A 26,600-nucleotide genomic window follows, 5' to 3' on the forward strand; every position below is an offset into this window, starting at 1 on the left:
ACAAAAAGAAAAAGGAACAAAGAAATACGAAATCAACTGGAAGACAAAGTTTAAATAGCAATAAACACACATCTATCAATAATTACTGTAAATGTCAGTGGACTAAATGCTCCAATCAAAAGACATAGAGTGGCAGATTGGATAATAAAATAAGAGCCTACAATATGCTGCCTACAAGAGACCCACTTTAGGGTGAAGGACACACATAGATTGAAAGTGAGAGGATGGAAAAAGCTTTTTCATGCAAATGGAAATGACAAGAAAGCAAGAGTAGCAATATTCATATCAGGCAAAATAGATTTTAAAAAGCCGTAAAGCCATAAAGATAAAGAAGGACACTATATAATGATAAAAGTTGTAATACAAGAAGAGAATATTATACTTGTTAACATATTAACATAATATGCACCCAATATAGGAGCACCTAAATATATAAAACAAATACTAACAAACATAAGGGGAGAAATTGATGAAAACAAACTTACAGTTACCAGTGGGGGAAGAGGATGGGAAGGGATAAATTAGTAGTTCGAGATTTACAGATACTAACTACTGTATATAAAAAGATAACAAGTTTATACTGCATAGCACAGGGAACTATATTCAATATCTTGTAGTAACTTATGGTTAAAAAGAATATGAAAACCGAATATATGTATGTTCCTGTATGAAATGTGCTGTACACCAGAAATTGACACAACATTGTAAACTGTCTATACTTAAATAAAAATATATTAAAAAAAAGAAGTTGTGGTATATTTAAACAATGGAATACTACTCAGCCATAAGAGGCATAAAATAATGCCATTTGCAGCACCATGGATGGACCTGGAGATCATCATTCTAAGTGAAGTAAGCCAGAACACATAAATGAACTTTTCTACAAAACAGAAACAGACTCACAGACATAGTAAACACACTTACGGTTGGTTACCAGCTGGTGGGGAGGGGGGAGAAGGGGTAAATTGGGAGTTCAAGATTTGCAGATACTAACTAATATATATAAAATAGATAAACAGTTTTATACTGTATAGCACAGGGAACTATATTTAGTATCTTGTAGTAACCTATAATGAAAAAAATATGAAAATGAATATATATGTGTATATGTATGCCTGAAACATTATATTGTACATTATGCAGCTGACACATTGTAAACTGACTATATTTCAATAAATAAATAATAAATCATTTAAAAATAATATATAAATAAAATCAGGAGATTAGAAAAACAACATTGACTTTCAAGTTGTCTTTAATGTCTTTCAAGATGCCATTTTCTTTGACAGTAATAAATCTTTCCTATATTTAAGTGCATTGGGAGGTGTGGAATCAGTATTTTTTTCTTCGATTATCATTTGGATCAGATATTCATTTGAGGAAAGATGTATTAGTCTCTTTAAAATGGGCCTCAGTTGTTTTATATCACCTGAAGCTTGACAAACCTTTAACCCAGAGTTGGCTTGTTTTGGTATGATCTGTTGCTCATAATAATTAGTGATGTTATAATCACTACTCATATAGAACAATTTAAAAAATTTTTCCCTTTTGGTCCTGAGTGCAAAGGTTAAATGTTGGTCCTCTCAGAATTGAAATAAATCTGCATACTGAAGATCATCCTTCCAAATGCTACATAACCGTATACAGTTTGGTTGGTATAATATGTATAACTGTGTATAAATACTTCTTTTCAAACAAAGGTCAACAATGAGGATCCTTTCAGTTCAGCCACATCCAGCTCAATAAGCAACGTGGTCATTACAAAAAATATGCTTGAGGAAACACCTGTCAAAAGTGAAGATATACCCCCAGCACTGCCACCAAAGATTGGAACTCCAACAAGACCTTGCCCACCTCCACCTGGTATGAGAGTTGGTACCTTTGCTAAATCAGCTACATTTTTTTTTTCCTGAAAAGTATTGTGTGGGCCTTACAATAAATTTACATGAAGGGCCTTAAAGAAAATGAGTCAAAAAATACAGCAGAGGTTTGCTGCTATCATCTGTTCCGATCTCAAGGCAGAATTGCAAACACGTGCCTAAGAGGCCAGCGTGTTTAACTGTCAGGAACTACTTTTCTTGCAAGAGCTAATTTCTTAAGTCACTTTAGAGAAGCAGTAAACATGAAAAAAGGAAAGTATCTGTGAAATCTCTCGCTTTTTGGAAGCTCAGTGGTTACCATTTGAACAATAGTTACCTACACTTTTGGTGTTTTAGTAAATTTCTGTAAGAGAAGATTAAGTCAAAGTCCCCTTCTTTTCTTGCTAAATGTGAAGTCTTCTTTAAGTCCTTTAATGAGCTATATGGCCTTTTTGGTATACAGAATTCAGCAATTTTTTTAAAAAAGTGTTGTTTTCTTGAAGGAAAATATTACTTTAATCTCACTTAATAAAAGGCTGCTTTATTTTATAATAGTGATATTCTTGGTCCAGAAACAAATTCTTACTATTCTTATTTTCTTTGTTTTCTTTTTAAATTTAGCACTATATAAAAGAAAGCGGTTTTGTTTGTCTTTTTAATGAAGATAATGAAATTCATGAGCGTGATAAAAAGGCAACCCCTTGAGTAGTTGTAGTGCTGCTAGTTTGTTATATGAGAAGACACATCTTGTACATCATTGTTTTAATCATGTGTCATTCCTTGGTAAATTTTCAGCCACAGTAGTTAAAGATCATTATTCTTGCCTTTTCATAATAACCTACGTATGGTATTTTGGGGGCATACTATTTTTTTTCTTTCCTAATTTAAAGAATTGCATATAAAATTGTTAATACTCAATTATCTGTTGAAAAATTGGATGAACAAGTTAAGTGATTTCTGTCTCTTAAGGAAAAGTAGTCTGTATCATATATTGCCAGAGGGTAAGGTTGTCAGAATATATATATATATTTTTAATGAGAGCCAATCATTTAAGTTTTACAGCTGTAAGATGTCAATAGAGAGATTATTTTTAAGTCCTCACTAACATACTAGTACTGTAACTAAATCTAAGACTTCAGCAAAGTGAGGATATATCACTATAGAAAAATCAAGGAAAGAAAGATGATTTGATATCACTGTAGAAAAATCAAGGAAAGAAGGATGGCTTGTTTAACTGGGAGGTTAAAGATGTGGGTTCTAATTCTGGGTATCCTCTGACCAGCTCTATGCTATTGAGTGTTTGATTTCATGTGTGTGAGCCTTAGCTATCTGAGCTGTTAGATGGTGGCAGCAGTTCTGATGTTGCCTCCCTTCATAGGATTGTTGGAAGGATCCACTGAGATAGGAGACACGAACATCTTTTGTAAGCTGCTACAGTGAGAGGAAGAATCTGTTGTTTTGATTGCTATTACCAGCATAATGCATCTTTAGGAAAAATATATGTTTGAAGATATTTTAACACCTATTCTTATTATCTTTATTCAACAAGTTTAAGTCTTTAAAATTAGAGAACTTGTTTGAAAATGGTGATGAATTAATGAGCAACAGTATGCTCTTGTTTGGTCAAAGATTATTTTACCAGCAACCACAAAGATTTAAGCCCTGGACTTCAAAACATTCTCTTCTTCAGTTTGAAACATTGCGGATGGCAAGAAGTAGGTGGGCTATGCCAAAGTAGTTTTAATTTCATGCTCCCAAGTGTTACATACAGACCCAAAGAAAAAGCAGAAGAACATTGGCATTTTTCAAAGATCATTTGCCCTTACTGCCACTAATAGAGAACTGTATCAGGCAGAGGTTATAACAATAAAAGCCATTTCTGTCATTCTTTGTCATTCTCCTATTTTATCCCTTCCCCTCTCTCTTCTTGAGAACATGCTGCTTTGGGGAAGAGAAGGTTAACTCTGGACAAATACGATTCCTGGCCCATCACCTCCCCCATTGCTGTTTTTCCATTTAGCTACATAGAGGTAGAATGTATTTGAGAGGTGGTGTGTGAAAATTTTAAGGACAGACTGTTGGCTGTGGCTGTTTAAGACCATGTTAAGAACGTGTTTTAGGTGCTGACCCCCAGTCCCCACCCCTGGTTCTTAATGTTCCATGTGTTCATGTTCTTGTGTGTTTGTGTTTGCCATATTTGCTGATTGAGTTAACTGTAATGATTTTGATCCAGGGAAAAGACCCATCAACAAATTGGATTCTTCTGATCCCTTTAAACTGAAGGATCCATTTCAGCCTTTCCCAGGCAATGATAGCCCCAAAGAAAAAGATCCTGATACGTTTTGCGATCCATTCACTTCTACTACCACTACCACTACCGATAAAGAGGCTGACCCAAGCAATTTTGCTAACTTCAGTGCTGTAAGTACTGTGAATGGGCTGTTTTGAGGGAAAATCTTTCCATTTATAGTTTGAAGAGTTTTCAGAAATTATTTTGGAGTCTGCCAAATTTGTATTATTTCAACTAAATTTACCAACATATTAAAAATGATCTTTATTCTTCCTCCCGCATACCAAAAAACCTCTGTTTGATTCTCTTTTGCTGGTTCTAAAATTATTTCATTACACAAATGATTTTAGTACTCTTAGTTTTGGGGTCATATACCAGTTCTTTTGCAAAACTCTTCTCTTAGTCTCAGTAAACAATATAAATAAAATTCTAACAGTTACTATTTTGCAAATTGTTGTGGATGATGGGCCATTAGAGAGTCATTTGCTGTCTGCCCTCTGGTTGAATAATGCCAATAATGAGTTTGTGTACTTGTAACTGTGTATGTTATGTTTGTGTATAAAGTCTTGATGATTTCTGGAGACCAGTCAGCAACTATTATATGAGAAGGTAGAGCCCGGAATTCTTTGAATAGAAAATAAAACTGTGGTTTCATATAATACTGTTCTTAAAATGTGAATGTCAATTTTATTAAATAAATCTGATTGTCAAGACCTACTAAACAGTCTTAAATTATTTGGAAGGCTTTAATTCTCTAGCCTTCCATATTTACTCTTCATTCTCCAAGGGCTGACTAAAATAGGCCGACCAGTAAAAGCAACAGAAGGATGCTGTGATAAGAGCATGGGCAGGACCTATAAGGTCACAGGAATGGGGCAACCAATTATGGAAGTGTCACTGAACAGACATTAAGCAATGACATGTATTCCAACATTATTTAGGTAAAAACAAGGCTTTTTTTTTTTAAGTAAAATTCTTAGAATAACTAATAATGTTTCATTTTCCTGAATTTTTTTTTTCAGGCAAAATGGCTTCATTATCACTGTCTATTTTATAACAAAGCAGTCGTCTCTACTTAATACTTTAAGCCCTTGAGATAATCTTGGAAATAGAAGATCTAGTGGCCAGGTGACTCTGACCACTGTCTGCCTCATGTTTTCCTCAATGTAGCACTGGGTCTTTGAACCAGTAAATTTATTCCTGCAGCCATTTCTAGTTAGAAAGGAGATAGGCAGGAATCTGCATGCAACTAAGGCAGACAGAATTAGACTGAGCTACCCAGCTTTTGAATCTTTACCCTTAAGTTTCAGTGGTTTCTTTTGAATGTGAAGGAGCAGAATAGGAATCAATATTTTGAATTGGAAAACAGAGTGTCAGAATTATACTGACTTAACTTTTGTTAGGTGGAACTTGAATTGTTTCAAGCAGAGAATCCAGAATTGCTCTTCCTGGTATAATCCTCTTAATATAAAATAACCTTCTGGCAGTTTGTGGCATTTACTATCTTAAATATGATTTCAGTGAGTCAAAACCTGATTGGAATAAGGCTTGAATAATAGCTGAGGCATTTTGCTTATTTCATACTCAGAAATCTCAATATAGTATATATTAAGCAGCTCATAATAAAAATGTCTTTTTATTCATTATGAAAGATTTTTTAACTGTTATAAGTTTCAAAAGCCCTCTGATTACCGAAGGAAAAAGCTAGCATTTTCAAAAAGCTTGACAGTTTCTTTCATTTCATCCTGTTATGGTGCTCTTCTATATGACAGTACTTGAAACTAGGTAGAATTTTTTTTTTTTTTTTTTTTAGTATCTGCCAAGGTTGCTGTTTTGGGTGGATAAAAATATTTCCTTGACCTAATAATTACCAGCATTAAGGTTTTATTTAGGTTTAGACTGGGTCAAAAAGTTCTCAGTGCTTGTCAAAATCTTTATAATGCATTTAAAAAAAAAAGATTAGATCCACAGCTTGTTTAGTATACCCAGTACTCTTATTTTATGTATAACAAAATTTATGTGTAGCATATTCTTTGCCTCATAGTTTTTCTGTAGCTGATGGGCTAAGATAAAGTAGGAAATCACCAGTGGGATTAAATTGTAAATAATTTATCATGTGAGGATGTTCACTAAAGTTGAAGTAGTAAATGTTTTATATTAAATAAAAAGGCTAGCCCTCTCCTGTTTTTAAATCTCCTACTTTACCATAAGCATTTCTACTTTATTTATTTATTTTTTTATTTTTAGGGGGGAGGTAATTAGGTTTACTTATTTATTTTATTTTTGGAAGAGGTACTGAGGATTGGACCCAGGACCCTGTTATGCTAAGCATGTGTTCTACCACTAGAGCTATACCCTCCCCCCAGCATTTCTACTTCTTAAAAATTATGTTTTAATGTTTAGTTTTATAGATTCTCTGTCTGTAGACTGCATTAATTTTTTAAATTAAATCATATTTTAACAGCAGATTAAACATGTTTTTAGAGAAAAAAATTTTAACAAGTAACAAATAAGACTATTTCCAGAGTCCATTAGGTGAGACAAGTAGTTAAATGTCCTTTTGTAAAAGCTTTTTTTCTTCTTTTCTTTGTGTTTGTCTTATTCATGAATTTGCTCGTTTGTTCCTTCATTTTGTCTTTTAAATGGCAGTATCCCTCTGAAGAAGATATGATCGAATGGGCCAAGAGGGAAAGTGAGAGAGAGGAAGAGCAGAGGCTTGCCCGACTGAACCAGCAAGAGCAGGAAGACTTAGAACTGGCTATTGCACTCAGCAAATCTGAGATATCAGAAGCATGAAGAATTCTGCTGTCCTTTGTCAGCCACACAGTGCTCTCCTTCCTGAGTTCTGAAGCTATTTACAGTGTGTATCAAAACTACCTATGAGCATGGGAATACAAAAGGTTTGAGATTCCTGTAAATGTGACAAAAGTTTTTTCTTTTTAACTCCATTTTAGATTTGTCTTTCTTTTTTCCCCTGTAAAAGCAGTAACCCAGACAGCTTCATCTGGGCCCTTTTCTGGTGTGCACTTAGTGTAAGCTTTTGCCTGCCTGTGCTACTTTCACTTGTAAAGCTAGAGCACCCAAGCTTCTGCCTTCTGGAATAGAGAGAAATTGTTCACCCCCGTGCTACCCTTATTCTGTAGCTACTCTGATGATAGCCAGTGGGTTTCTTAAAGTTGGCAGTATTCTCCCTGATTCGAATGGTTGAGGGCGGGGAAGGGAAAGAACATCTGTTTTTTTTTTATGATAGAGCAAATTGGCTAGTTTAAAGTATATGTTTGCATTTCCTTATAATCAAAACACTGTTCAACTTGTTTTTTATAGACAAGAAAAAATATATTGCATAAATTGACTTCACTATTGAAAAAGGGATGCTTTAGATTGAACCATTATAGCTTCAGACCCAGTCTTTTCCTAAATAAAAACATTAAAGCCTCATGTGTGAAATATATTTTTAAAATTTTTTCTCTGGATTTAAAGAGTTTTAGATAAAAAGATACCTCTCCATAATTTTAAGTGTGAGAGAGTGGAGAAAAATTATCACTTAAAACATACCCATCAATATAAGGTAAGCAAAGGTCTTAACATAGTGGCCATTCTGCCATTGCTATGGCACTGTCCTGTTTTGTTCATGGTAGGTTTATTTTTGTACTTTTGCAGAAGAAACTTTAGCAAGCTAGAACTGGAAGGTACTTTAACTTTTTGTGTATATATATTTTTGTTTTCTTTAATGAAGGCTCAATTACTTGAAATGTAAAAACATTCACTGAATACAAATGAAAAAGTGACATGTGTTAAATCATATTATTGCTTTTTGTCCATCTTTGTGGAGTCAAATAGTTTATTCTCTTCATGTTTTCACCTATAAATACTTGGCAGGCTAGCAAAAAAAAAAATTTTTTTTTTAATTGGAAGAGAAAAGACCTGCCAAATTATCAAAGCTCTTTATGTGTTAAAAGCCTATCTCCTGTAAAACTAACCTAGCAGACAAGCTGAATTTAAAATGGACTATAAAGTAGGCTGTAAATTGTAATCTTAACTTTTTTAACATCAGTTACTGACTTAGAAAATGTATTGAAAACCAAGATAAAGGAAAATGCACCTAAAAACTAATTAAATGTTTCTGTGGTCATGAAGTCAAGGTGGTATTTGATCTGTGTTAATCAGAGTAACTTACTGCCTAGCCTATGAATAAATTCCAAAATAACCAATTCACTTCATCTTGAAATGGTGCTTTTTTCCTCTCCACACACAATTGGACTGCTGTAGTTTGAAACAAACTTAAACCACTTTCTTGCACTGCTAACTTTTTTCTACTTTTATAAATTGAAACATTTCAGCATAAAAGTCATACATATGAAGCAAGGGCTGAATCATAGTCACAAGGCTTTAATTTTGATAAACTAATCTAGTGATAAGGATATACTGCAGAAGCTGATTGAGAAGAGAGTGTTGGGAGTTGTGATAGGTAGTGGGTTTTGGGTTTTTTTCTTCCCCTTAAACTTTAGGAAAAAGGTAAGTTGACTTGAGCAACCTTCTTTTGCACTGGGAAAATGAACAAATGTTTGAAATGGTTTTAAAGTTTTTTTTTTTAAATTGAAAAAACACTCTGGGAAATACTAAATATCTGTAACTTATAGACACCAACTTTTGATGTAATAAGTGTACCCTAATCTTATGTGTGTTTAACTGGATTACATAGATTCTTATCTTTTATTAAAATATGTATACTCAGTGGACCAATATAATATTAAAGTATGTATATATTATATAAATGTATATATATCTAAACCTCCATGCTCACTTGTGTAGGATGATGTCTTAGAGTAATTTGTGATCGTATTTTACATCGTTGACTCTGGCTCTAGAGCCTGTGCCTGAAAAGGATAGATAAGTGTACCTGAGAGCTCAGTAGTACTACTTACAAAGTTTTAACCATCTTCTACACGCTTGTTCAGGTTTATTTGAGTTCTCTTTATGGAATTTTCTCTTATGTTTCAAACTTCTGAATTGTAGCCTGTAATTATGAGAACAATACACTTTAAAGAATAATAAACCCTACTGTCCATACATCCTGTCTGAGATGGAGTTCTGCACGGTTCTGTGATGTCCATGCTGTGTCCGAGGAGGGGTAGGCATACCATCAGCACAGATTGATATGTGTAGAGTGCTTGGGAGAGGACCTGGTATAGAATAAATACTCAGTATGTGTTAATTATTATTTTTAGTTATCATGTCCTGTTTTTGTGAAAGAAAGATAGGAAATGCGTATGCATAGAGACAGTGCCTGAAACATCAGTGGCTTTGCATGTAGTTGTTGAATGAGGATTTGTGTCATGGACTCTAGGAAGGCATCGTGGTGTAAAAAGATGACACAGTACTGGGATTGAATCCCTGGTCTGCCATTTTAGGAAAGACGACTTCAACAAAGTTATTTAGCCTCCCTAAGCCTCATCTTCCTCATCTAATGAACATCATAATACCTAACTCACAGGATTGTTCTGAAGGATTTGCATTTGACAGCTTTTTAATATTGTTTATTTTAAACAAACAAATTCAGCCATGTTATTAATAGTGAAAATAGCTGTTGGTTATTGAATGCAATATACTGAGCACTTTATATATGTTTTCTTGTTTAATCTTCGTAACAGCCCTAAGTAGTACTATTATTACCATCTTTTTTTAGAAATGGGGAAACTGAGGCTCAAAAAAGTTAAAATAATGTGCTTCAGATCACAGCTAATAAGTAGATGAGCCAGGAATTGAACTCTGGTGTCTTTGATTCTAAAACATGATAATGCTTTCCAACTCACTGTGCTTTGTTTCATTTTGTGTGAAAATTTTTGCTTATAGGAAATGCTAGGATTGGTACGTGATAAGTAGTAACAACAAGTAACATGTATTAAGCTCCAAGCAGAATTCTTAGTGCTTTATGTATATTATTTCATTTAATCCTCAAAAAAGTAACCCTGTAATATATAGGTACTATTTTTGTCTCGATTTTACAGAGGAGGTGCCCTAACTAGGCCACAGTTATGTAACCAGTAAGTGACAGAGCTGGACTTTGAACCCAGGAGACTGGCTCTAGTGTTTTGACCACTACTCTCTATTCCTGTTAAAGGTGAGAAGCCGGAGGAGAAATATCACAAATAGAATAATCAGTGTAATCTCTGCCCTTGAGGATTAATGAAATAAACCTACTGCATAGCACATAGTAGCTTATAAAACATTTCCCAATTCATTTCCCTATTTAATCCTTACCAGGATTTAGAACAGTTTCTGATAATGGAAGTACTCAACCATTATTAGTTACTACTATTACCATAAGGGATAAATAAGAATATGGGGGAGATGGTCAACCTTTTTTTTATTAAAGAAATACAAGATTTTAAACCAAGAAACTAGCAAAAATGAAAAAGAATTTATTAGTGCTGGTAGAGCTCTGGAAAGAATACATTAAAAGGCAGACAAAGAGTAGATTTTGGAGAGTTTGCCACACAGGTGAAGAAACAGGGCATTCCAGGCAGAGGCCGTGGCTCTGTGAAGACGGCCGGCTAGGGCACGATACAGTGTGCTAGCAAGCAGCAAGTACTGAGTCCTTCAGCATGACTAGAGTGTCAGTTTGCGGGCAAAAGCGTGAAGTGTTTGTGTTTGTATGAAAGAAAGATCTCATTGGTGGTGATTTGGAGGATTGCTTTAGGAGGAAACGAGGTAAAGCAGGCAAAACAGGCTGTTGAAGTCATTCAGATGAGATGGTAAGGACCTAAAATATGACCGTGGCTGAGGCCTGAGAGAAGGGGACTAATTTAAGAGAATTAACAGGCTTTAGAGTCTGATGAGACATGGGTGGTGAGGGGAAAGGAGGGGTTGCAAACTTCAGCAAGCATCAGGATGGCCTGGAGGGCTTATTAAAGTACAGATTGTGGACCCCATCCACAAAGTTTCTGATTTCATTAGATCTAGAGTGGGACCCAAGAATCTGAATTTCTAGTAAGTTCCCAGATAATGTTAACATTGCTGGCCCAGGGACCTCACTTTGAGAACCACTAGAATAGAGGCTAACCTCCAGGTTTCTCTGTTCTCCTGTGAGTTTTATTAGATGTGCTCACTTAATTTGCAGTGCTGTTGCACCTTGTCATTCTGTATTAGATCTGTAGATTCTGCTTCGTAGTGTAAAACACCTCAAATCTTTCTTGTGGATAGAATTTGTAAAAATAATAATTGCAAGCAAACAGCACTTACTATGTGCCAGTACTATTTGAAGCACTTTAAATATATACATGGTCCCCAGCTTATGATGGTTTGACTTAGGATTTTTTGACTCTATGATGGTGAAAAAGTAATGCACATTCAGTAGAAACTATACCTTGAAATTTGAATTTTGATCTTTTCCCACGCTAGCAACGTGCTGTATGATCCTCTCGTGGTGCTGGGCAGGAGCAGTTGCCACAGCTGCCAGTCAGCTGCACGATCACAAGGGTAAACAACCGATACGCTTAGAACCATTGGCGCCCATACCACCATTCTGCTTTTCACCCTCACTGCAGCATTCAGTAAATTACATGAGATATTCAACACTCTACTATGAAATAGACTTTGTGTTAGATGATTTTGCCCAACTGTAGGCTAATATAAGTGTTCTGAGCATGTTTAAGATAGGCTAAGCGAAGCTCTGATGTTCAGTAGTTTAGGTGAATGAAATGCCTTTTTGACTTGTGGTATTTTGACTTATGATTTAGTTATGGAGATTTAACTCCGTTGTAAGTTGAGTAAGTTCTGTGTACTGATTCATCTTAGTCTCCATAACAATCCTTTAAGTTAGGTACTGTTACTCACCTTTACACATGAGAAAGCTGAGGTGAGAAAAGGTTTAGCAACTTGCCCAAGATCACAGAGCTAACAATGTCAGAGCTAGGATTCAAGCCCAGGCAGTCTAGCTCCAGAATCCATGCTCAGTGGATTGCTTTGCTGAAGAAAACTTACATTAAAATACTTTTGATGCATGGATCAATAGTGTACCTCTTACTGCCAGAAAGCCCTTTATTGTCTGAGTTTTGGAAATGCAGCAAGACAATCATTGTTATTCCATTCACCTTTGCTAAACTGTATTGTGTTCTGGGTACTGTGCTGGGTCAGGGACAGAGAAGACTCATATGAGGACTTTGGCATCAGTGGTGTAGTCGGGAGATAGACATTACCTACAGTTAATTTCACAGCACTGCATACTGAAGATTATGATAGGAGTGCTATATTCTCCCATCACTAGTTAAAGGCATAGGTGGCAACTGTTGAAATTTAAAAATAAACAAAACAAAAACACAGCTTTCACAAGGCCGCATCATTTGATGTCAGGGCTCTGTTGACTGGGAAAGGCTGGCAGACAGTCTCCCAGGAAGCCCCATTTAAGTGACATTCGTTACTTTAGTGAATTCAACCTTGTCCAAGGTCTGACCTTCATGTTTAGAAACCTGATCTTCATAAGTAAAAGAGAAATGGAGCTCCCATTAAGCAAGTTCACAGGGACTGAGGCAGAATCCAAAATGCCAGTTTCCAGTGAAAGTTGCCATAGGGCTTACAGTGCCCACATTTGGTCGAACAAGACTCCTTGCTGGTGCCTGGATGCCTCCTACTTTGAGGCTTCTCACTCTCTGCAGCCAGGGCTGCCTGGCCTCTCTGATGAACACGTTTTTTTAGACTAATATGTTTAATCAGCTTACAGTCTGGTTTGGCTGGTTGGGTAGCTGTGAAGTCTCTTTGGGGTGACTTTGCATATCTTTGCTTTCATCATGTGTATGGACTCTGTATTTAACTCCTCCTAAGGCTGACTTTCCCCAGTTCCTGAGTTCTTAGTGAAACATCTCAGTCCCTGGGCTCTGACTCATTCTTTCACTGATCTTATCATTTATTGAGCCTATATGTGCCAGACTTCTCCCTGACTCATCCTCCTCCAAACTATCAACATGACCTAACAATTCTGCCTTTTAAGTATCTCTCAGATCTGTCCTCTCCATTCCCAGTGCCACTGCCCCAGTTCAGGTCTTCATCATCTCTCATTAGTCTTTTGCCAAAGCCTCCTAATCTCCTTGCCACCAATCTGTTTTTCTCTCTGCTTCCAAACCATCCTCCATGCTGCAGTCAGATTCTTCTAGAATTGAAATCTGCCCCTATCACTCCTGTAATAAAATATGCCTCTGTTCCCATCATATTCAGGTTAAAATCTTAACCTTTCAGGAGGCTTTTCCTTCATAACCTTAATTTCTGATTGGTATTAAATCAGTAATGGCCTGAACATGCAAGCTTGGTTTTTTCCCTCTTTAAACAAAATCTTGAGAAAATGCTTCTTGAAGGAAATAACGTACTTTAATGTGAGTGTAGCATATGGAATCCTTTTGGAATCCTCTCTAACTTGATGTTTTTCAAACAACAGGTTATAATACATTAGTTGAGTTGTGGAATTGATTTAGTAAATCAAGCAGCTTGGGAAAAATGTAAACAGAGTTGCAGAGGCATACCATGGGGATAGTGCAGATTTGGTTCCAGACTACCACGATAAAGCGAGTATCACAATAAAGCAAGTCACAGGATTTTTTTGGCTTCCCAGTACATGTAAGAGTTACGTTTACACTGCTCTGTAGTCTGTTAAGTGTGCAGTAACCTTATGTCTAAGAAAACAGTGTACATACCTTACTTCTAAAACATTGCTAAAAATGCCAAAACAATTATAATAGTATCCATGATCCTTGATCACAGATCACCATAATAAATGTAATAATGAAAAAGTTTTAAATATGTCAAGAATTGCCAAACTGTGACACAAAAACTCAAAGTGAGCAAATGCTGTTTCAAAAAATAGTGCTGAGAGACTTGCTCATCACAGAGTTGCCACAAACCTTTAATTTGTAAAACATGCAGTATCTGCAAAGCACAATGAAATGAGGTATGTCTCTAAAGTAGACGAACCCACACATACCAATAATCAGCTTCAATAGGTACCAATTCATATCTAATCTTATGTTATCCATATTCCTAGCCATGTCCCTCTTGTTATGTTGAAGCAAATTTTATATTTCCTTTGTAAATTTTTCAGTATGTTAAGGATCAGCACTTTAAAAATCATGAAATAGAATTTGTTACTGAATATGTACCAGGTCACAAGATAAAATGTCAAAAATCCACTAATTTTTTAAAACATCTCTTTTCAAGTAAGCAGTGTGGGCCCAAATGTTGTGTGTATCCAGGTTAATAATGTAAAAGATGATCTAATGGAGGGGAAGGTGTGTCTTTGCAGAAAGACCCCACCTATTTTTCTTCCCCGTTCCAATAAGTGTATAGAAAGTGTTCAGCTGCCCAAGACCTGAAGGCTTAGCTTCAGCCTCTCCTTTCTGTTTCCTCTGGAGTCAGAACTTGAAAAGACTAAGTTATTTTATAAAAAGGAAAAGAGACAAGTTACTTATTGACACTTATTGAAGACCTCTGAGCCTGGCACCAAGACTCTGAATATAAATAACCCCATTTAATCTTCACAACACTGTAACAGAAACATGAGGTATAGAGAGATGGCAGTGACTTGGCCAAGACCCCCCAACCTATGAGAGAACAAGCCAGCTTCCAGCCCAGGTGTCTCGGCTCTGAGAGCTGCTCTTCCAGCACACCAGGCTGCCTTTTGCACCCTTGGCATTAAAGGCAGCCCTTTGAGCTTAAGTGTCAACAGAGGTCAAACACAGGCCCTAAGCAAGAACTGAGGTTCTCAAAGAAAACCCTGATGTATCATAGCTTCCTGAGAAGATTCCTGGCAAATGGTAATTTGCTAGCTTTGTGACTTTGGATAAATCTCTTAACCTCTCTGGTCCTCAGTGGGGATAATAGTTACTTCACAGGGTTGTTGTGAGGATAAAAGATGATGGATATAAAGTCTTCATTGCTGTTACGTGGCAGATATTCACTAAGTAAAAGCTGTCATGTCTGTGTTTGAGAAGACAAAGTAATAATGCATTTTAGGAAACATGTCTATGTATGGTTCAATTAATGGGAAAACTTCATCTATCTCGAAATTATATTGATACCAAACATTCCCCGCTGATCCTGGATAAAACTATCACATAGTAGGAGGTACACACAACACACACTATGTGTCCAGCACTGTTCTCTTTTGTTTGCATTAACTCACTTAGTCCTCACAACAACCCTTGTGATAGGTGGTGTTATCCCCATTTTACAAATGAGAAAACCAAAGCATAGAGAGATTAAGTAACTCACCTAAAGTCATAGCAGCCTATAAGGTGGTGAGGCCCAGATTCTAACCCAGGCAGTCTGGCTCCAGAACAAGGGAAAGAAGAAAACCTGCTCTACCTTTGGGGTTGTGAGATTCAAAATGTGATAAGCTTAAATGATAAGCTTTGGGAAAGTGGTTTGTAAATGCTGTGTGCATTCTAACTGCTTTGTGTGGCAGGCAGTCCAGGGCTGAGGTTAAGATACAGCTCAAGTCAGGCTGCTGGGTTGAGTCCTAACTCTGCCACTTAACTAGCTGTTGTAACCTTGAGCAGGTTGCTTATCTGCTGCCTCACTTTCTCAACTATAAAAATTGGGCTTGTAAAAGGACATACCTGATAGGATTGTTTTGAGAATGGAATGAGTTGATACATGGGAAGGGTTTAGAATAATGCCTAACAAAGTTCTGAACAAATGATGGTGATGAAGATAAAGAAGAAGATGATGATGAAGGTGTCAAAGAAAAAGGAGAACAGGAAACAAGCCTTGAAGTTTAAGAATCCTTGGATTGAATCCTAGTTCCTGATTTGATCTAATTTCTAAACTTCTGACTCAAATATTCTCAAAACAGAGTTGTCTGGATTAGAAGTAGAGTATGTTAAGGCCCTCAGCATAGTGCCTACCACTGAGCAGAAACGATAAATATTAGTTCCTTTTCTCAACATTGAGTAACTCCTATGTGTAACAATGGTGCTGGGCTCTGTGGAAGACACAAATGTGAGACAGTCTGTACCTTCAGATAGAGATCTGAAACTAATATGGTCATTGATAGCTAATACAAGGCTTAGAAAGTGTGTAGTGCTAAGTGCTGTGAGAGAGACAAAAATGTAACCTCTGAAGAGGGAGATGGCCTCCGTTAGGGAGATGTAGGACTGCCAGTAGCAAGTGGTGTTGGCTGTGGTCTTGGAGACTAGGTGGGACTTTAATCTCGCCTGGGATTAGGCTGGGCTCTGGCCCTCTGGGAGACCAGGATTCTGAGGCCCTGTTGTATTCATGCCTGTGAGCCCAGGAGGAAGTTGTCTATCTGCAGTGCCCATTGCTGACAAGCTCTGCAAATCTCTGTGGGCTGAGGGGTTTGGGCCCTCAACCAGAATTTCCAGATCTGGAAGCTTTAGCTTTGTGGTCAGATAGGCAGCATTCTCAGGCCCTTGTTGCTCTGTCAAGACCATGACATGCGTGCTCAGAGAAAAGGGGAAAGGTCACATTTTTTCTGCTGCTTACCAAGGAAAAGTGAGAGAAACTGCCCAGATGATCCTTGAGGCTTCTGCTCTCTGCTTTGCCCAGGCCTCCCACTCCATGCCCCACCCACCTACAGACCCCAGAAAGGGGGAAAGAGGGAAGCCCCAGATAGGTCTAAGATCTGGGTAGGAGTATAAGGCTTGGTCTCAGGGAAGTCAGTCAACCCCTCTGAATCTCAGTTTCATCAATAATGGGGGTAAGTAATTAGATGAAGTTAAATGAGAATTTATGCAAAACACCTGGCTTAGGGCTTGGCACATTAGAATTAGTCACCATTTATTAGACAACAGTTTGTGTTGCACAAGTGCCTGGGATACAGACCCTGCCCCAAAGTTGACAGAAACAGTCCCTAAGCCCCCTGCCCCTGCCCTGTATTCACCCCTATCCTCCCTCCCAAAGAGAAGTCTCCAGGGACCTCTGAATCCATCCTTCACACTGGCCTGGGGTGCTCCTTCTCAAGTACCTCTGCAAGGTGCTTACTGGATCCTTGCCCTTGGTTGAGCCTCCCATGGAAGCCTGCAGGACTGAACTGTCAGAGGCTCATATTGCTCCAGAGCTGATTCTTCTAGTTAGCAATTGTTTAAAATAACAACGCACATGATCTGAAGCAAAACATGGGGTTCCAAAGAAAGTCTGTACTGTAGACAGTTTCATTCTCTGTCCCCCACCTCCCCGCCAGGTGCTGAGAATCACAAGTCTGTGAACAGGGTCATATCCCAGTGCCTTGCCTGGCCAGCAGCCTCCACTCCCAGGCCTAAGCAGCGCCTTCCTATCTTTCTGCTCCCTTGCCTGCCCCTCCTGCTTTGTGCCCTGCACTTGGGGACAGTCCCAAGCCCCTGACCCCATTCAGGTACAGCCCTGGCAAGGCACGTTCTGCACTTAGACAGGCGGGACGGGCCTAAGTGACACCATTGTCCATCGATAATGGTCAGGCTCTATAGTGGGAGTGGAGGGCCTTGAGGTGGGTGGTGTCACTGGCCCTGTGTTGCCTTGGACAAAATCCCTTGTCGTCCTGGGTGGGCTTCAATTTCTCCTTGTGACTAATGCGTGGTCTCGATGGCTCTGGTCGATAGCAGTCTTGTCCTGGGACCCCAGGTCCGCCCCTGGGACACCGACGCCCTTCCAGGCAGGGAGGCTCCCCGCCGCGAAGGGGCGGAGCCACGGGTTCCGCCCCGCCCACCCTATCCAGGTACTGCCGCGGGAGCTGCCGCTACCGCCACCGCCGCCACGAGGGGCCGCCCGCGCCCCCATCCGAGTCCGGCCCGCGTCCATGGCCTTTCTGACCGCCTGGAAGGGGGCGGCCTCCGGGAAAAGCGACCGCAGGTACCAGGCTGGGGCTGGGACGGAGGGGAAGCTGAGGAACAGCCGACGGCAGGGACAGCTGAGGTGGCACAGCTGGAGACAGCAGTCTGCGGGCTGCTGGGTGCGGGATAACGGCCAGAGGGCCCGGGGAGTGGCAGTGCAGCGCTTCTCACCCCTTCCAAGTGTCCCCTGCTCGCGTGTCATGGCCCCCAGCAGGGCTGGGCCTAGGGTTAAAGAGATACGGCCCCATTACCTGGGTCCCAACGGAGGGTGGGCCACCTGTGAAGGCGACTCAGATGAGCTGGACCTTAGGCGGGATGGGAGTCAGGCTTGGGCAGCCACGTCTTTCCTCAGCAGTGCCGCTCACGCTCCTGGTCCCCCCAGGGCTGCATGAGTGGAGACGTGGGCAGCCTGTGTGCCTACATAGGTGAGAGCTGAGAGCTGACAGTGAGCTCCTCCTCCCCCGAGAGGCCGTCCATGACTGGCGGCAGCAGTGTGGAAGGAAATCCTGGGTCCCAGTGCCTGTCCATGGTGAAATTAAGTGCACCACAGCTCCTCCAGTGTGTCAACCCTCTAGGGGTGTCATTGCCTCCAGTATGTCACCTCCAATTCATTTTCTTTACATATTTAAAGCCCACCCTGCTATTCCCTGGAGAAGGGCAATCTAACTGCCCTCCCAGAGCCTCCAACTATGAGCACATCAAACTCGGCAAGCTCCCAACTTCACGTCTTCACCCCGGAACCTGTTCCTCCCCCTGTGTCCCCAACTCAATGAATGGCATAGTCATCCACTCAGTTGCCCAAACCCAGAACCTGGGAGTCATTCTTCTCACCTCCCTCCCTCACCTCCACAGTGGTCTCCAAGTTCTGCTGATTAAAGCTGTTCATTCCTCTTGGACTACTGCAACAGCCCCCGACTTCCCCATTTTGTCCAGTCTCCCCCTTTCCATGCATCTGGTTGTTTCTCAAGCACAAACCAGACCATGTCATTTTTCTGCTTTAAAACTCTTCCATGGCTCTCTATCACCTAGAGGTTAAAGTTGAAGGCTCTTGAGGGGACAGGCTATGACCTGTGTAGGCCTGTTTCCCATCACTCCCTGACCCTCACTCTGGTCCAACAACAACGGCTGGTTTTATAGGGCTCTCACAATTGTGCCAGGCTGCTCAGGACTGCCTCTGCCTGAAATGCCATCCTCCACTACTGATCGTCACCCCGTAAGACTCAATTTTGGGTGACATCTTTGAGAGAGCTTTTCTGACCCCACCCTTGAGTCAGGTTCAGGGGCTTTCAGGGCTCCAGCATGTTTGCTTCCCTCTCATGGCTCTCATTCAGTCTTTCAACAAACATCGTTGAGCACATACCATGTTCCAGGCATCATACTACATGCTATGGATGTGGCATTACTTCAGACTTACAAGTCCTTGCTCTCAGGAGACTATGTTCTAGTGGGAAAGACAGACTAAACAAGTAGGCAAATAAACAAGTAAACACCAGAAACAGTTGCTGTGCAATGCTTAAAATAGAACGATGTGATGGACAGTAAAAGCCATCATGCCCAGAGCATTCCCAGCAGTGAAGGTAGTTCCTATCAAAGCCTGAGGTGTGTCTGAGGCGCAGAAAGATGTGTGAGTGGATGAGGATCACTGCCTGCGGGGATCCAGAGGGCAGGCTGCCCAGAACAGTGCAGTTTGGATTTCATTATGTTGGGAAGCCACTAGAGGGCATTAGGGAGGGTATTTGCCTATTAAAAGATGATCCTGCTACCAAATGAAGACAGGATTTTGCTGACAACAGACCATTTTTAACACTGGGTCATGGTCACCCCTTTCTGTCTCCCTGCTACATACAGCGGGGACAGGATTCATCTGCCCCCATGTCCCCAGAGCCCAGGACAGAATGCTTCAGTTTTGATGAAGACATGACGGACTGATTTCTGAGCAGGGTGGGATCCCTTGGTTGGGTGGTGAGGAGTGGCTGTGTCCACATGGATTTCTGGCCGGGCTGCCCTGCCTGTAAGAACCTGGTTGTGCTCCGTCCTGTAGGCACCCAGGAGCCTTCTGAGTTTCAAATGCGTGCATTTCGCTGATGTCACTTGTGGAGGGAGGCGAGGAGACTGGAAGGGAGCTGGCATGATGATGATCCAGGAGAGATGCTGGGGTGTGGATCAGAGAATGGAGGGAATGGGGGATGGAAGCTAAGAAGTAAGAACCGAGGAGTGGGGAATGACAGGCTGGGGGGCGAGACCCAGAGTCATTAATGTTGGGAAGGAGGTGAGAGACAGTGAAGAGGGCAGAGGAAGGGGACTCTGGCCCCCATGTCCGGCACTGGCCTGTGCAAGGGAATGTCTGTGAGGGCCTGAACGAGTCTTTATACTTCAGCTAGAACTTGCTGGACACAAATACCCAGAGAATTCTGACTTCCAGCTGCCATCACAGAGTCTCACACCTGAGCAACAAACCCGGCCTCCATTCTCTCAGCTCTGGGCCTGTGACTTCTCCACCCTCACCCACCACACTGCCTTGTCTCCCACAGCCTGGCCCGAGGGTGAAGGGCTTCGGAGGGTGCTCAGCGCCTGCTCTGCCACTTACATACTGGCTCACCTGAGCTGTGGGAGCCTCAGTTTACTCAGCTGTGAAATAATAGCTGCTCACTGAGCCATGGGGAGACCTAGTGAAGCAACATTGGTAAAGGACCTAACAGACAGCCACTAGGGCATATCCAGTGATCAATAAACGTGAGTGTGCAGTATGAGGTAATCTTCCTTCTAAGTAAGGTATTTGCATTGAATAGAGGGGATTCAGAAAGGTTGGGGAGCCAGTGGTGGGATTCCAGGCACAGGAGTGGCTAGCCAGGAACTGTCATGAGAAGGAAATCACACCCGAGCATCTTAAGATGGGGAAGGCCACCTACTCAGCCTACAAACATGGTCCCTTCCCAGACATACCAGTAACCTCCACTCATGGCTACTTCCTGTAGGAGACAGCACCAGGAACAGAGGAGGAAGTGCAGGCAGGCAGAATGCTTCTGAGGGAGTAATTCAGTGGCAGAGCTGCTGTGGGAGGGAGGGGCTGCCCCAAGAACAGAGGGATCCAGCTGAAGAGGCTAGGGACCTGCTGGGGTTGCTGTCAACAGGGTTCCTGCTCTTGGTTTGAGCCTGAGCTCAAAGAGCTCTCAGATGCCTCCGGGTAGGGAGTTTTGAATTTGGCAATTGGAATCCTTGGGCTGCTATGGGGTCCCTTCCTTGGGCCTGGATCTAGACTCAAAGCTAGTGCTGAGTTTTCACCTCTGTGATTCTCAGATCCTGTCGGTTGAGGCATCTGTGATCGCCAGACTCGCGATTTAAAATTCCAAGTTTCTACAGTGCTGAAGCTATGACCCCAGGATTCCAATTTACACCCTGTTGCTGAGGGCAGCTGCACAGGGTGGAGAGGGCTCTGGTGTGGGAAGCACATCCCCAATCCCTGGTGAGGACACCACAGAAAATCTCCAAGTAACCTTTGTCCCCATTGATTAGTTTTGCAGGGATTCTGATTCGGGACATTTTTGGTCCCTTTCTTGAGGTCAATGGGAAATAGAGTATTTAGGCTGCAATTTCAGATTGCTGCCTGCCACATTTCCTGAAATATCTTCAAATCTCTGGCTCTAGTTACTTGAGTTGCTTGTATCCTTCCTCTGAAAATTTCTGCTTCTCAGCTCACCTTCTGACTGCGGTCAGCTCCATTCTCTCCTAATGAGCACCATTCTCAGCTTACCTACTGCTCCCCTCAGTGTAAGGCACGGCTGCCAGCAGCTCCCAAGCTCACGTCCTGGGACAGTAAGAGAAAGCAGTGAAAAAGTTCTCTGGAGCCACATAGGTTGCTTTTGAATCCTGACTCTGGGACTTTCCAGCAGTGTGACCTTGGACAGGTTATTTAACCTCTCTGTGCCTCAGTTTCCTTATCTGTAAAGTGAGGGTAATGGTAGGACTTGCCTCACAGGATTGTTGTAAGAATGGCATGAATTAGTTTATGTAAAGCACAGAGAACTGTCCTTGTCGCATAGTCAGTGCTATACCCAGCAGTGTTACTGATTATCATGATCAGTCTCCCCAGGCCAGGAGAGGAAGGGGCTTCTCCATCAGCTCCAGTCTGATAAAGCTCTGGGAAATATTCTGATTGGCCCTTCCTTAACCAATTACTGTGTCCTGAGAGGTGGGACCAGGAAGAGGATGCACCTCCCATTCAGTCCATGGGGCTGGGGAGGACAGAAGAAAGTTCTTTAAAAATAAGCGTGTATTTGTTGGGGGGTGGGGGGTGTAGCATATATGTGGTTACATAGCAGACCTTAAAATAAAGCCATAGCTTCATGCATTATGATTTCCTTGGAGCACCCCTGTATCTGTCTCAGTCTTCCAGCTGTTGTCGACACCTAGGGAGTTGGGAACTAGTCCCTTGTCAACCCTTCTCGAGGCCTGTGCCACCCACCACCCTCCTGCGATGGTGGCTTCCCCATTCTCTCATGGAGGCTGTGGGAGGCACACCTATCGTTATCTGTCATCCTGTATATTTCACAGAGATGGGCTCTTCACTTTATCACCACCCCATCCCTGGGGTGGGATAGACCCTTCCCATAACTCGCCACCACTTGACTACGACCAGGCTATAAATTTTAAGAGCACCTTAGGAAGCAAGGAATGAGCAACAGCGTTATGATCCCTGGGCCTCCTCTCCAAGTCCCTTAGCCATCCTGGAAGGAGCCTTCCTGCAAAACCTCCACTTCTGTATGTCTTCCAGCATCTTCTTTCCCAGGAGAGAGGAGGAAATGTCTGGCTTATCCCAGGACAACCAAGCCCTTCTTTCCTTTTCCAAGATCAGCCCTTTCCCAGTTGAACAGCAGTGCAGAAACCTACTGCTCTAGGTAAAATCCTTCCCCCAGCCTACTAACTGGCTGGTTATAGTGTTACTCCAAAAGATAAAGACCTTGGTTCTTGTCATACCCGAAAGAAAAGTTTGCAGCTGGGAGATGGTGCATCGTGTGGCGAAAGATTTTAAAAGATTTATTTAAAAGGAAAGAAAAATATAGCCCCAAGGAATGCAGGCAGGCTGATCCAAAGGGAGGAAAGCAGTGGCTTTTGTCTCCCCTTCTCTTATACCCTCACTTAGAGGTGGTCTTTTGATTGATTGATGGCTTTTGTCCCTGGAATACTTAGTCATGTTTGGGCCCTTTGGGCATGTCCTTACCCAAGGTGTATACAGGAAAAACCCGTGGGGGTGGGGGGTGGGGGCAAGAACCTAAACCGCAATGTTAATTATAATACAATGAACATTGTTAGTGCTGGTCAAGTCCTTTCAGGGTTTTAACCAGTTTCTTGCTGGCTCTCATTTAGAAGAAATACAGTCTCTATGCTGGAGGCGGGCATAATGCCATCTTCCGGACCATCCTCCCTCTCTTCCACCTATCTTCCCGGTGCCCCCGCTTGTCTAATTACCTAACAATAGTATAACCAGGACGATTACATTAGGACTTATGACATCAGGCACCTGTCCAGGTAGACCTGGGCCAGGTCTATTCCTTTCAACTCCCTTTTCCCCCATGGGATGAAGTCTGTCCCTGCTTGTTCCCTCCCATAGTCTCAGGTGTCCCCCTTACTCCCTGGCAGAGTTGGCCCTGGCAAGTACCCACACCCTGCAAAAATTCGTCTTCAGCTGAGAAACACTCTCCCTCAAATAGAGCATCTAAGTGTCAGATTAAAGTGACTATGTTGTCTTTCCAAGAAAATGGATGTGTGGGGACTTCCCTTACACCTAGGCAACTGAAGGGCACACCCAAGCACTGTCCTGTGCACAGGCAAAGAGGGATGGTGGCTGCCTAGGCTCAGTGCACAGCACTGCACTCAAATTGGCACCCTTCTCCTCCTTCACTCACCACTGCTCCCTCCAGCTCCCGCTTCTCTTCCCAGACACCCTCTGAACTCGGCCCCTAACTCTAGAACACCCCATCCCCTGCCACTCTGCTGCCTCAGTGGTCGTCACCTTCAGTGCACCACAACTCTGACCAGGGAGGGTCTTGCTGTCTCCAGTTCTAATAGATGCAGAAACTGAGGCCTCCTCATACTTTCTCAAATGCATAGACATTGGGGTTTTCTTTTTAGTACTAGACTATAATTCTATATTCTGCTTTCTTCACATTTTCCTACCTTTTCAAAAACTCATTCATGCAACAAACATTTATTGAGCACCTACTGTGTGCTAGGCACTGTTCTGGGCACCAGAAATACATTAGAGAACAAAGCCAAACAAACAAACAAACAAACAAACAAACCTCTTCCCTTGTGAAGCATAGAATTTAATAGGGAGAGACAGACTGAATGAATAAACAAAATATACAGGATGTCAGATAACAAGTGCTATGGAAAAATAATGCAGGGCGAAGGAACTGGGAGTATTATGGCAAGGGTTTTATTTTAAGTAAAATGGTCAGGGAAGGCCTCAGGGAGAAGGTGACATCTGAGCTGAGACCTGAAGGAGGTGAGGGAGGGAAGAGCATTGCAGGCACTGGGAACAGCAAGTGCAAAGGGCCCAAGGTGGAAGCGTGCCTGGCACATTTAGAGGAGAGCAAGGAGGCCAGTGTAGCTGAATAAGAGAGTAACGGGAGATGATATCAGACAGACAGATGGGGGCACAGGCCATTCAGGGCCTCATGGCTACGTGAAGACTTCAACTTGTGCGCTAAGCAACATGGGGAGCCTTGCAGGGTTTTGAACAGAAGAGTGACATGATCTAATCAAGTGGGCCTGGTGCTGAGGGAAGAGGAGACAATAGGGGGACAAGGGTAGGAGCAGAGAAACCAGTCAGAAGACAATGTAGTAATCCAGGCAAATAAATTCTCTATAAACACAATTTAAACATCTGCATAACAGTTCACTCTACAAATTCACTACAATTCATTGAACTAATTCCTTATCAATGGGCATTTAGGTTATTTCCAGCTGTATATTTTAGAAAACACTATGATGAACATCCTTATGTCATAACTGATTGTGTCTGTGTCTGTGATTACTTCTTCAGACGCATTTGTTGCCCAGGTGTTACTGGATCATCTTTCTAAAGCTTTCAGCCCATAATTCCAGTTACCCTTCAGAAAGATGGTGCCACTTTCTACTCCCACTGGCAGTGAGTGAAGTAGCACGTTTGCCCTGAGGACATGTAGTAGGTGTCCAGTGGGTGCTGCTCTGTCCTTGTGGTCCTGGCCAGGTCTGGGTGCCCATCATAGGGGAAATCCTTCTCCGGACAACCCTGCATGGTTCCAAAGCTCTTTTGGGTCTATTAGCTTATTTAATGCTCATGACAATCCTGTTATCCCTGCTTTATGAGTGAGGAAACTAAAGCTCAAAGAATAATGGTAAGGCCCCATTCCAAGTGCTTTATGTATGTGTGTGTGTGTAAAATCTCATTTAATCCTTGCAACAACCTAGTGAGGTTGGTGTCATCAGCATCCCTATTTCAGAGATGAAGTCACTGGTCCAGAGTGTCAGAACCAGGGTATAAGCCCTGGCTTGCAAACCTGCTCTCTGAACCACTCCCTGCCCTGCCTCAAGGTAGTAGGGTGACTTGCTTGGGCTGTGGGGCCAGGAGTCCAGCCAGATCTTCCTGGCTCTGCAGCCCAAATTCTAACCTCTGACAGGATAGCTAGCATTCAATGCCAGAAACCCCTCATCTGCATTCTGCATCTTCAAAATTATTCTTGGTCCCCTGTGCCTGACTGGGGCTCCTTCTTTAGACCCACCCACCCTTGGCAGCTCCTGGAGACCAGACTTTAGTAAAAGAGCTCAGATCCCACAATTGAGAACATCAGAGCAGGGAGGGCCCTTGACCTCCTGATCCAATCTTCTCTCCCCCTTATATTTGGTGGGAAGAGAGAAACTAAGGGCCAGAGTGGGGCAGCAACTTGCCCAAGGTTACACAGCTAGTGGAGGCCAGAGTCCATGGGGAGGAAGGGGGCCAGCCCAAGAACCAGGCCTCTTCAGGGAAAACTGAAGAACTGTGGCTGCCACAGCCCTCTTCCAGGGCCCTTTGTGGATCCTGTTTACTTGTGAATTATTAACGAACCCAAGCCTGTAACCTGCTAGGTGGGGCTCACTCCCTTTAAGAAAACCTGCATTCTAGTCCCTAGCTCAGCTGGGCTGAGAGGGCTCTAGAGTCCGAGGGGGGCAGTTCTGGGCTGTGGAGACAGTGGAGGTGGGGGTGCTTCATGCCAGGGAAAGGCCTGGGTGAAGACATTGAGAAAGGGGCTGAGAATAAATACGGAAGGGGACACAGGGTCACCCATGTAATGCTCAGTAAGCCTACCAGCCTCCCTGAGAGGTCGGCACTATTGTCCCAGGACTACAGAGATTCAGAGGGGCAGGGGCAGAGCTGACTTCACAGCTTAAGCTCTTTCTACAGTGGCATCACTTTTCACATGCTCACTGCCTATTTCTGTGACCTCCCCCCCACCATTTCCATACATTTTTTGTACAGGATAGAGAGTTGAAACCTGGTTTAAGATATGGCTACACCTGAGTCCAAGTCACACTTGGTCCAAGCCTTGGTTTTCTTGTTGTAGGATGGGAGATAAAGCTACAATGGAGCTTTCTGGAGCATTCCGAGGTGGTTTCACTAAA

At 42.0% G+C, this 26,600-nt stretch overlaps 2 protein-coding genes across 5 annotated transcripts in view; both read left to right on the forward strand.

Annotated features, from left to right (window-relative positions):
• The window catches only part of EPS15 (epidermal growth factor receptor pathway substrate 15), a 123,051-nt gene extending 113,832 nt beyond the window's left edge, over nucleotides 1-9,219 (forward strand). For 3 of the 4 annotated variants that reach the window (XM_074376500.1, XM_074376502.1, XM_074376501.1), the window contains 3 exons: nucleotides 1,701-1,863; nucleotides 4,093-4,280; nucleotides 6,799-9,219. In XM_074376500.1, the coding sequence (XP_074232601.1) occupies nucleotides 1,701-1,863; nucleotides 4,093-4,280; nucleotides 6,799-6,945 (498 nt within the window). In that variant the 3' untranslated portion in view covers nucleotides 6,946-9,219. The remainder of the gene's footprint in view (nucleotides 1-1,700; nucleotides 1,864-4,092; nucleotides 4,281-6,798) is intronic. The other variant, XM_074376503.1, reaches the window with a different exon arrangement.
• An 8,607-nt stretch (nucleotides 9,220-17,826) lies between these two features.
• Nucleotides 17,827-26,600, forward strand: part of TTC39A (tetratricopeptide repeat domain 39A) — a 47,085-nt gene continuing 38,311 nt past the window's right edge. Inside the window, exon 1 of the mRNA XM_010951815.3 lies at nucleotides 17,827-17,979. Within this exon, the coding sequence (XP_010950117.2) occupies nucleotides 17,927-17,979 (53 nt within the window). The 5' untranslated portion in view covers nucleotides 17,827-17,926. The remainder of the gene's footprint in view (nucleotides 17,980-26,600) is intronic.

This window comes from Camelus bactrianus, chromosome 13 (assembly GCF_048773025.1).
Source record: "Camelus bactrianus isolate YW-2024 breed Bactrian camel chromosome 13, ASM4877302v1, whole genome shotgun sequence".
NCBI classification, from domain to species: Eukaryota; Metazoa; Chordata; class Mammalia; order Artiodactyla; family Camelidae; genus Camelus; species Camelus bactrianus.